The following is a 12,429-nucleotide window of genomic DNA, read 5'->3' as shown; positions in this document are numbered from 1 at the left end:
CAACCAGTGACTAGTGAACTAGAGAGGCATGCCATCGTCATTCCAGAGGAGTGGCTGGCCCTCAACTCTGGAACACCTATACCAAAGATGTCAAATTTTGTCAACTTTCTAGAGAATGAACCCATCCCAATTTTTATGTTAGATCTCTTAGTTTCTAAATGTTGGGCCAAACAAAATATAGCTGTGGGCTGACAGTAAGTAAGGCCTGATGTAGACACTAGACATGGATTGATGTGCAGATCAGCCTCTCGTGGCTACAAAACAGACAAATGAGTTTGGCCAGACCTTGCTGTCAGCGGTTGCACTAACCCCGGTAGGATTTTGTTTTTTAAATGCACTTCTCCATTAGTGATGGTGAGTGAAATGTCTGGCTTTGCAAATTACTGCTGTCGTTTAGTTTAATGTACTCTTGTTTTTACATATTTATAAAAACCTTTTACATTATTAATAGTGATTAAATGCTTAGACACTGAAGATCAATAATGGTTCTGTTCACCTATTTACATTATTAAAAAGTAATAAGTCATACAGGGCGTGCAGAATATGTGGTTTACTTTGTAGTCATGTTTGGAATCGGTTGAAAAAAAAGAAACTCAGGCTACAGGGTAAAATATATTTAAGGAAAAAATTGTAACTGACAGGTTTGCTGGGAGACTTTACCGTGGGCAAATGGCATGTTGCCAGTGACATCACACCATCAGGGGCACACGAGGTCCACATTCCACATGCTCTCACATACCAGTGCAGAGAACTCACAACAAGAAAGCTAGTCTCACTTGGATGCACAAGGATGAACAGCTCTTTAACCTTTATGCATCCTTGCAACAGTTAGTCACCAAATGCCACCATCTTTAACTCACAGGCCTCCGATGGTGGCAACACTCAGCAAGTCCTCCGTGTGGCTCACAGTTTGCCAGTAGGCAAATGAGCCCCTCAGCAATGATTTCTTCATCTGCCTCCCCAGCTATCACTCAATCATGTGGCAAAAACCTAAGAGCAAATTGGATTCCCTGATTACAGTACCTGTGTTCTAGATCTGTCTGAGAATAACCCCGCAGTCAGATATGTATAAGGACCAAAAGTCTTTAGCCCAGCTCTCAAAGGAGCCAAAGTGGCTCAACATAGTGGTTTAGAAGTCTGGCTCTCAGTATGAATCTGCTTGCGTTCAGATCCTGGCTCTGACACTCACTGATTGTGACCTTGGGCAAGCAACTTGACATCTCAGCTATTGTTTTCTTACCCCAAAAGTGGGGATCACAATGATACCTACCATATCAGGTTTTTGTAAGGATTAAATAACACATGTAAAAGCTTATTATGAGACCTGACACAAAAGAAGTGCTTAATAACAATTTACATGTAGCGAAAGACCCATTTTACCAGTTGTTCTACCAAGAAGTTGGCTTGAACTTTGTAAATAATATCATCAAAATATCATTGAAATGTGTTCAAATGAGGTGGATTTTACAATACTGCCTGGTTTCCAGATATCATTCAACCATTCATCCTATATAAATTAGATCTCAGTCACTTGGCTTATTTAAAAACAAGTTGAAATGGGGCAGCAGTGGTGTAACAGAAAGATTACAAGAGTTACTACATAGGAATAAAACTACCATGTGACCCATTACTGGGCATATACCATGAGAAAATCATAACTGAAAAAGACACATGTATCCCAATGTTCATTGTAGCACTATTTACAATAGTCAGGACATGGAAGCAACCTAGATGTCTATCAACAGATGAATGGATAAAGAAGATGTGGTATATTTATACAATGGAATATTACTCAGTCATGAAAGGAGTGAATTTGAGTCAGTTCTAGTGAGGTGGATGAACCTAGAGCCTGTTATACAGAGTGAAGTAAGTCAGAAAGAGAAAAACAAATACTGTATATTAGTGTATATATAGGGGATCTAGGAAAATGGTACTGATGAACATATTTGCAGAGCAGGAATGGACCCACAGATGTAGAGAATGGACTTGTGGACACAAGGGGAAGGAGAATGTGGGATGAACTGAGAGAGTAGCATTGACATATATATACTACCATGTGTAAAACAGGTAGCTAGTGGGAAGCCTCTGTAAGATACAGGGAGCTCAGCCCGGTGCTCATGATAACCTAGAGGGGGGGGATAGGGTTGGGTAGGAGAGAACCTCAAGAGGGAGGTGATATACACATATATATGTACAGCTGATTTGTGTTGTCGTATGGCAGAAACCAACACCACATTGCAAAGCAATTATCCTCTAATTAAAAAAAAAGAGTTGCTACAAAACAAGGCTATTGGCTGTGTGATGTTGGACAATTATTTAATCTCTCTGGACCTCAGTTTCCTCATATTTAAAATGCACCAAGACAATACCTACTTCACACGGATACTGTGAGGATACAATGAAATAATGTTTGTTTGAAAGCTGCACAAACTAAAAAGTACAATAGAGATGTAAGAGCTTGTAGCTATTATTACTTATACTCTACATGATCAGAGTTGGATTTATTTTATCCAGAGATACTCTGAATAACACTGGATTATGTGTTGATTTTTGAGAGGAAATATAGTTAGATTGCTTGTCCTCGACTATTTCCCTTTTCTGACAGATTAGAGATGTGTGTCAGAGCTGAGACCACTGGGTGAAGGAGACTGTAGTTCTGAATTCAAATGCGACTTTCAGAGCTACTTGATAACTTGGAGCCTTTTACAAAAGAATAAGGAAAACTCAGTCAAGCCAGGAGGAGGAGAAGGGCATTAAGCACCACAAGTAATAGGTTTGTTCACTCTGCAAGTGGCTGGCAAACACTGCTGAAGCATGAAGCTGAACCACTGGGGCTGGAATTTCTCTTCACTTTTCTAAGTTTATTGCTCAAACGCCCTCCTGTAGGTCACAATAACTTGGCTCCCGTCTCTCTCAGGTCCTGACTTTCTCCCTTTAGTTGAGTTCAGTGAGTCATTTAAATATGTATCTCCATGTCATGGAAGTTGTTATTTCATTTACCTTCTTTTCTTTGTTTCGACTGAATTTCCTTAAGCATGAAGGTTTTTTGTTTCCTTTGTTCCTCTGGAGTGCAATAAACAAGCCTCTACTATCTAAATAAATACTTTGAAGCCATTTGAAATTACCCCAGACTTGTTATTGAACTGGGGGAGATACTTCAAAATGGGGATGACTGAGTCTCTTGGAAGAAGGCAAACTTTGACTAGATCCCCTGGCAGAGAAGGTCTTTCTTGTGGTACACCGGCATTTGAGTTTGGGGTTCTGTCTAAAGATTGAAAAGGTTAGAACTGCACATAATAAACATAATGAGAAGCAACTAAGCCTGTGCACCACAACTATCAAAGTCCACATGCTCCAGGGCCCGTGAGCCACAACTACTGAGGCCACGCACCACAAGTACTGAAACCTATGCACCCAGAGCCTGTGTCCCACAACAAAAGAAACCACTGCAATGAGAAGTCTGTGTACTACAACAGGGAGGAACCCTTGCTCGCTGCAGCTAGAGAAAGCTGGTGCATAGCAACAGAGACCCAGTGCAGCCAAAAAAATAAATAAAAAAATAAAAAAAGATTAAAAAAAAATAACAGATCGAGAAGAAAGAAAAATAAACATAATGAGACATTTTAAAGTTTCAATAACAGTTCTGGTATACAATTTGGGAGAAGGATGTTGACTGTTTTAAATTTCCATGCACGTGTTTTTTTTTTACCCCCTTTCTACTGTGTACAGGGGTCAAGACTGAATTGTAATTTTCTTTGATTGTCACTAAGATCAATATAAACTCTTGACTGAGCTTTTCTCAGGGACTGATAATACCCACCAGAATGCGACTGTGTGGGTGGGATGTAGACAAGTGCTCCCAGACAAATACTTTCCATGTTTTTTTTTTTTTTAACTTTCTTTTTGTAATAGTCTAGAAGCTACTGAAATATCAGAAACAGAATGAAGGGAAGACTCTATATTCCATGCTTGGGGGGATATTTCTTTTTTATCCTCTGGTCTTTCTTGCATCTGAATTGAACTTGCAGCTGCCACAACCATCTTTCTATCAACTTGAGAATGAAGTTTCTAGTGAAGGTGGTAGACTAAAGAAATGTAAAGGACCCGGGGCCTTGATGATTGTACCGAAGCCTTAGCTCAGCCAACCCCCGAGCCCCACAACTGCTGGACTTTCTATTTTGAGAGATAAACATGCTTACTGTTTAACAACAGTATTTAAACATGTTTAATTGTGGCATGAACAAAAGAGAGGACATTTTTAAGCAATCAGAAATATTGACTTCACTGACTTACTTATATCTAGTGCTAATGAATAAAATGTATCATTGCTGAAGATGAAGCAGAGAAGGACAATGAGCAAAATCATGTTATTACATTTCAAACAAGTAAGTTAATTTAAAAAAATTTTTTCATCTAATGGGTTGAATTTTGGTCTCAGGTCTTTAGTGACAATTCACACATTTGAGCTTCCCTAGAAGACAGATTTTCACAAGTCTTGCATTTCACTTTAGAATATCAAATGCACCCAATTCTCTCATATGGAAACGCTTTACACCCATAGAATGAAACTTAAAATTTAGTTTCTTAAATTCAAGAATTTTTCAAATCCAGAGCTAAACAATAAATTTGAAAATTATACTTGTTTTTTTGTCATTAAAAGCCTTGTTTATACTTCACCACGAATAATATACATCATGTGAGTTTTATGTGTGTATGTGCATGTTTCTTTCATAGTTAAAGAAAAACATGACTACTGTTCATTAAGGAATAAAATAAATACATATATACCTGCTGTCAAATGAGATCTCTGGAGGAATGACATGAGTACTGTCCTTGCCAATAAGGAATTTGATTCGATCATAGAAAAGTCTTGAAGTGTGCTGAGACAAGAGAGATTGGCTTTGCTGAATGAGGTCAAGAGGATCTGGTGAGCCCTGGCAGAGAGGACTGACATAACAGTTGCTTTGTTGACAACAATCCGGGTCCACACAGTCAGTCAAACCATCTGAAAAAGAAATTTTGGAAATTTAGCTTCAGGAGAAACAACATAATTTAAAATATGTAAAAATGGAGAAAAATCTAGAATATAGTCAAAAGTAACTGTCCATGTTTTGAGTTTACAATCTATTAAATTCACATATTTCTCATGATTTACTATCACTCTCTCTGAGTTTACATGGCACATCAATGAAATTCAAACTATTTTGTTCATAAATCTTTCCTTCCTGAGTCCTCCTGAAGTACCACATTGGTTAGCATTTGAAGAGAGTATTCTGTTAGTTACCACTTTTTAAAAAATTAATTTTTATTGGAGTATGGTTGCTCTACAATGTTGTCTTAGTTCTACTGTCCATCAATAGGAATAGACAAAGGAGATGTGGTGTATATATACACAACGGAATATTACCAATAAAAAGGAATAAAATTGGGTCATTGTTAGAGACATGGATGGACTTAGAGAGTGTCACACAGAGTGAAGAAAGTCAGAAAGAGAAAAATAAATGTCATATACTAATGCATACATGTAGAATCTAGAAAAATGGTATAGATGATCCTATTTGCAGGGCAGGAACAGAGATACAGATGTAGGAAAAAACATACATGGATATCAAAGGGGACGAGGGGTGGAAGGTTTTGGGAGATTGACATATATACACTACTGATATGATATATAAAATAGATAGGGCTTCCCTGGTGGCTCAGATGATAAAAAATACACCTGCAATGCGGGAGACCTGGGTTCAGTCCCTGGGTTGGGAAGATCCCCTGGAGAAGGGAACTGGCTACCCATTCCAGTATTCATTGATAGACTTTATTTTCTTGGGCTTCAAAATCACTGAAGAGATGAAAAAAAAAAAAAAATCACTGAAGATGGTGGCTGCAGTCATGAAATTAAAAGATGCTTGCTCCTAGGAAGAAAAGCTATGACTAACCTAAACAGCATATTAAAAAGCAGAGACATTACTTTGCCGACAAAGGTCCGTCTAGTCAAAGCTATGTTTTTTCCAGTAGTCATGTTTGGATGTGCGAGTTGGACTATAAAGAAAGCTGAGCACCAAAGATTTGATGCTTTTGAACTGTGGTGTTGAAGAAGACTCTTGAGATTCCCCTGGACCACAAGGAGATCAAACCAGTCAATCCTAAAAGAAATCAGTCCTGAATATTCCTTGGAAAGATTGATGTTGAGGCTGAAGCTCTAATACTTTGGCCACCTGAGTGAAGAACTGACTCATTGGAAAAGACCCTGATGCTGGGAAAGATTGAAGGTGGGAGGAGAAGGGGATGACAGAGGACGGGATGATTGGATGGCAACACTGACTCAATGGACATGAGTTTGAGCAAGCTCCTGGAGTTGGTGATGAACAGGGAAGCCTGGTGTGCTGCAGTCCATGGGGTAGCAAAGAGTTGGACATGACTGAGTGACTGAACTGAACTGATAAAATAGATATTGCTCTTTTGAAGTTTCCCTCTTCCTCAGCAAGACCATTCCTCCAGGAAAATAACTATTTCTTATATTTTTTTGAATTTATCACATCATGTACATTTCTGAACACACAATCAACAAAGGCTTACCAACCTGAATTTGTTTGTACTTTAAAAAATTCTCCCAACATTCTTGTCTAGTCCTAACTCTCACAATAGAAGTTGGTATTCTTATGGTGACAAAATGTCTAAAGTAGGGCAGTGATTTTCACTTCTGAAAATTACCTGGAGAGTTTGAATCAATTATTGGAGAGTTTTTTAAACCTGTATATTCTTCAGTCCCACCTATTAAAGCAGAACTTCCTCAGAGCCCAGGATTATGCCATACTTAATCTGGGTGATTCTGAAGCATACTAAATTTTCAGAACCACATTTTTTGAGAATCTGTAGAAGTGACTAGAACTTACTTGTCCCAAATAGCATTATTTGAGGCATATGCTAAGTAACTTCCTGTATATAGTGATAAGTGGCTCTCTTTCATTCCTAGGCCTTCACCATTTCTTCCAGACTCCAGAATCCAGGGTTGTTCCAATAAATTAATCACATAAAAGCTTCATTCTTTGGTAGAGGAATGATGTGGTACACAGGGGTTCCAGGAGGAAGGGAGACTTGAGAATACAGTCATCCCTTGGTATCTGAGGGTGATTGGTCCCAGCACCCCCACGGATACCCTAATCCAAAGACACTCAAAAGTGAGCGTGTTGAGTCCACTCAGTTGTGTCCGACTCTCTGACCCCATAGACTGTAGTCTGCCAGGCTCCTCTGTCCATGGGATTCTCCAGGCAAGAATACTGGAGTAGCTTGCCACTCCCTTCTCCAGGGGATCTTCCTGACCCAGGGATCGAACCCGGTTTCTTGCATTGCAGGCAGACTCTTCACCATCTGAGCCACAAGGGGACTCACTCCTTTATATAAAATGGTATAGTATTTGCACATAACCTATGCATATCCTCCTGTATACTTTGTCATGTCGAGATTGCTTATAATGCCTTTGTTGTTTAGTGACTAAGTTCTGTCTAACTTTTTGTGACCCTGTGGACTGTATCCTGCCAGGCTCCTCTGTCCATGGGATTTCCCAGGCAAGAATACTCGAGTGGGTTGCCATGCCCTCCTCCAGGGAATCTTCCCACTCAGAGATCAAGCTGCATTGGCAGAAGGATTCTTTACTACTGACCAGGGAACTAATACAATGTATTAGTCCACAGTTCTAAGTATAATGTAAATGCTATGTAAATAGTTATGAGGGGTGTGCCAAATTAAAGTTTTGCTCTTAGGAACTTTCTGGAATTCTTTTTCTTCTTCCAAATATTTTTGACCTGTGGTCGGTTGGATCCACAGGTGCGGAATGTGAGGATACGAAGGGCTGATTGTAGATACACAGCCCTGTGTTAGATGCCTGGGAAGTAAACAGCTAAAACCAACTCTTTTCCTGTTTTTAGGAGCTCAGAGCTTAGTAGGAGGAAAAGGCACACAAAACAGCTGACTCTTACATTTGTTAAACCTGCAATAGGCGATACAAGAGCGTTAACTGCAAAGAGAAGGGGCTGGAGCGATTAACTGAGCATATAGACACTTCATTCCACACCCAATATGGAAAAAAAAAATTAAAGTCCTTCCAGGGTCCTTAAAGCAGATAAGTAGCTCTAGCGTCGATGCTTAACAAGGGTAAATATAAAGATGCTCAACTTCTTGCTTGCTGTGGAATAGGGAGGTGCAGATGGATCACGGCTCCTTAGGCTGATGATGAAAGTCGCTGGCACGAGTTTCATGTGGCTGTTTTGCTCGCTCTCAGGTGCTTACAAGACTGCTCCTGTTGAGCTGGAGGGGGATGCACCACAGCTGGAGGCAATGGAAGCCAGGAACACCAAGGGAGTAGGCGTTTGGAACAGTAGCCCCAGGGCACCCAGGAAATATTTTTCCCCACATGAGGTCCTTTCAAATTCCCTGTACCATAGACACTACTTTGATTTAAAATGCAGTTTGCTGCTTTCTGGCCTCCACTGTTAGTTCAGTGTATTTTTGCCCCTGATTTTTGCTTTTCTGTATACATGTTTTTCACTGATGAATAATTTTTAAGTGTGGATTAGCTTCACTAAGAGGTTCCCTTCTTGTCCCCTTTCTCCCCTCATTCAGCAAATTTTATGAACAGATTTTCACTAGATTGTAGATGCTGCAACCTGCTGCAACCCTCCAGGACATTGCTCATAGCCTCCTCTTAGCACCTTCCCTCTTTACTCTGCTAATGAAACATCCGGATGTGCTGAAAAGCTGGCAAAAATATCAGTCTGATGAAAATAGTTTTCCAATGTCTGGAATTGGTGCATAAAATACTAAACAATGAAAAACTGCTTTTTCAGATGGGCAATCACCTTTATCTTTCAATTGGCAGCGAATGCAGTAGTCATAAGATTGGGCTTTCACAGGTTTCAATCTGTCAACCGCACTATTCTAACTTATTTTTGAAAAGAAATGGATTTTAAATAAATAGTAATGCCCAAATGATCTTCAAAACTGGAGTCTAAAACTAATCACAGAGCCAATTGAAAATTTGGGCTCAGATTCTCATGGAATTATGTGCTATAAATTCCAAGCTAATGTTTCATATGCCATAATTGACTATTGTATGGGGTTGACCCTCTAAGACCTCTGCTTTCTGAGAGAATAGTACAACTTCTCTTGAATCTAGAAAGGCTACAGGCAAGCCAACCAATAATGGTATGCAACCCCCGAATTATAATTCATAGGTGAGCCCAGTACATGGGCAAAGATCTACTTACCAATTATCACATTGGATAACACTCCATACAGTATGTCTAGACTGTTACAAAGAAGTGTAAATGACAGTCACACTGCTTGTGTGTGAGTTGCTTTTTTTCTTTCTTTGGCTATTAATGGATCTTTCATTGTTCTGAACTGGAAGCTGTGGCACCGGTCCTGACAGCCAGGCTCAAGGTGTCAGATATGGACACATGAAATGTTAACTTATTTTACTTTTGGGGCCTATTCCCTTTAAAGGAATAAAAATAAAAGCTAGCAAAAAAAGGGAGGTTAAATTGTCTTAAAGGACTAAACACAGCATTCACTGGTCCTAGCTTTGCCAGCCAGGTAAGGGCCATTCCAGCTGGCTCAGTTGGCGATCATGAAGATCAAGGACACTGATTTCTTTGGAACATTTCTTCACTATTTAACTTTTACCTATTAGATACATACCCCTGGTTGAAAGCCGGGTTGAATAAGGGAATATGAAGAATATAGGGAAAACCCATATTTTCCTAATCCTTAAAATGAATTTCCAAATGTATATCCTCTTAGGGACAGCACCCATATTATCGCTTTGATGAAAAGGGATAGCTAGTTCATGGTAGGCTATCCAAAAGGATTTGGCAACATGTATAGATTAGTTAGGGGCTTTCCAGGTGGTACTAGTGGTAAAGAACTTGCCTGCCAATGCAGGAGACCCTAGAGGTGGGGGTTCCATCCCTGGGTTGGGAAGATCCCCTGGAGGAGAGCATGGCAACCCACCCCAGTATTCTTGCCTGGAGAATCCCATGGACAGAGGAGCCTGGCGGGCTACAGTCTATAGGGTTGCACAGAGTTGGACACGACTGAAGTGACTTAGCACGCACACATGCATGCATGCAAAGATTAGTTAACAGCCTTCCAGGTGGCTCAGTGGTAAAGAATCTGCCCACAGTGCAGGAAGCGTGGGTTAGATCCCTGGGTCAGGAAGATCCCCTGGAGAAGGAAATGGCAACCCATTCCAGTATTCTTCCCTGGGAAATCCCATGGACAGAGGAGCCTGGAGGGTTGCAGTCCACAGGGTCACAAAGAATCGGATACAAGTTAGTCACAAAACAGCAGCAGAAACAGCATAGTTTAGTTCATATGTATCAGGTATGGCACTAGGTACTCCCATGTGTATTATTTTAACTAAATCCCTGTGACAACCCTGGTTGGTAGACATTCTCATCTCCATTTCACAAATAAATGAGGGGAAGCCAAAATGTGGCTGGAAGAAATTTGGGAGTCATATTAATACCCAGTGTTCTGACTACAAATAACATGCCTGACATCATCATCCAAGAAGTATTACTAGTACTAGTGGCCTAGGTGTAAGACCTCCAAGTGCCTGACTAACGTAATATTTAGCTATTTTATTAATTTTTTTTTTTAGCTATTTTAAAAACATTTATTTAGCTGACTGTGCCAGGTCCTGGTTGTGGTAGGTGGGATCTCCAGTCGTCATTGAGACATGCAGGATCTTTCAGTTATGGCCTGTGGGATCTAGTTCCCTGACCAGGGATCAAACCCAGGCCCCCTGCATTGGGAGGACAGAGTCATAGCCGCTAGACCACCAGGGAAGTCCCTTAATGTAGTATTTAGAACACGTGAAGAGGTTAAGGTGAAAGAATCAGACAACTTTGGTCTAACCTTGACTTTGCCATTTAAAAATCAGTGCAACTCCTGGATTCTCAGTTTCCTCATCTGTTAGATGGGATGAGCAGGGAGCTGTTGTGAGGATCATCACATGCTATCATGATCATATCAGCACAGTGCTTAGGGTTTAGTAGCTAGCACTCTCAAGAAATGTTACTTAGCTATTGTCATTAACCAAATTCTAGACTGTACAGACAACAAAGAGTCCAGGGACAGAGTCCTAGGGGTAGATGTCAATGGTTTGCAATGGCAGCTTAAAATGTTCAGACCCACTTCTTTTCAAGTTGCCTTATCACTGACCAGAGGGCAATTAACTTCTCTGTAGCATATTCAGTTCATTAGAACTTGTTCATTTTGTGAACTCTGCTTCGTTAGGTTGTCAGATAGGTAGGAATCTATGTGGCTCTAAATGGACACTAATGCTACAGTAAATCTTTATTCATTGAATTTCACAAGTTCAGAATTTGTTATCATTTGGACAGGGGTTAGACTGAAGCTTAACCTTTTCAGTGCATATAGAATAGAGGATCTGCCAAGCAAATTAACAATGAAAAGGAAATTGAAGGGCTGATCATTCCAATGATTCAGTTGAACAGAATCGTCTCAGACATTTAGGAACCTACAAACAATGGATTAATTTCAAATCATTCATAAATATTTACTAAGGCAAGCCCTCTACTAGGTAATCCTGGTAGCTTCACTGTTGCTCTTATAAGCATGAAAGGTAATATGATTGTATTTCCTTTGGAAATAGTCTATAATTCATCTTTTTTCATTTACTCAGGCTGACTTTTACCTTAGTATTCTGCTGCATTAGTAAAAAGAAAGTGGGAGAGGTTCAAGGGCATTTGCATTGTAACCGCCTATATCATTGTTATTGCTATAACCTATACATTTACTTTTTCCGCATCAGGAAAGTAAATTGTATATATTCCACTAGTGTTCACGTCCTCCCCACCTGCCATCAATGGCTTCCACATTGCTCAGAATAAAAGCCAGTGTTCTGACAAAGACCTACTTTCTCACAGTCTGGTTCTCCACCATCTCTCTCTTACCTCTCTTACCTTACCTCCTTCCCATTACTGTATCCCACAAGTCGTTTCACCACTATTTCTATGCCTGGAAACTTCTCTCCAATGTCAATATGGCCCACTCCTTACTTCATTTAATTCTTTACTCAAATGCCACCTTCTCTGTGAGGCTTCTTCTGACCACAATATTTAAAAGTCCACCTCTGTTGCACATTCTTATCTTGTTTTAACCTGCTTAAAAATTTCTCCATAACACTTACCAGCTTCTATCATACTGTTTAAAAAATTAGGGGGTTTATTGTCTGCCTCTCATAATTAGAATATAAGATCCATGAAACAAGGATTTAGTCTTCTTTATTCATTGCTATTTCCTCAATGACTAGAACAGTGCCTGAGTCCAAGTAAGCATTCAATAAATATTTGTTGGATGAATAAATGGATGTCCTAAAAGTCCTATTTATAGGACACTTATAAATGT

At 39.8% G+C, this 12,429-nt stretch overlaps 1 protein-coding gene across 3 annotated transcripts in view; it reads right to left on the bottom strand.

Annotated features, from left to right (window-relative positions):
* Positions 1–12,429, bottom strand: part of TENM1 (teneurin transmembrane protein 1) — a 612,361-nt gene that overhangs the window by 171,080 nt on the left and 428,852 nt on the right. For all 3 annotated transcript variants that reach the window (XM_065915017.1, XM_065915018.1, XM_065915019.1), the window contains exon 15: positions 4,789–5,005. In XM_065915017.1, the coding sequence (XP_065771089.1) occupies positions 4,789–5,005 (217 nt within the window). The remainder of the gene's footprint in view (positions 1–4,788; positions 5,006–12,429) is intronic.

The sequence above is a fragment of the Muntiacus reevesi genome, chromosome X (assembly GCF_963930625.1).
Source record: "Muntiacus reevesi chromosome X, mMunRee1.1, whole genome shotgun sequence".
In the NCBI taxonomy this organism is placed as follows: domain Eukaryota; kingdom Metazoa; phylum Chordata; class Mammalia; order Artiodactyla; family Cervidae; genus Muntiacus; species Muntiacus reevesi.
Note: the sequence above shows the minus strand (reverse complement) of the source record. Positions and strands in the feature narration are given on the sequence as shown.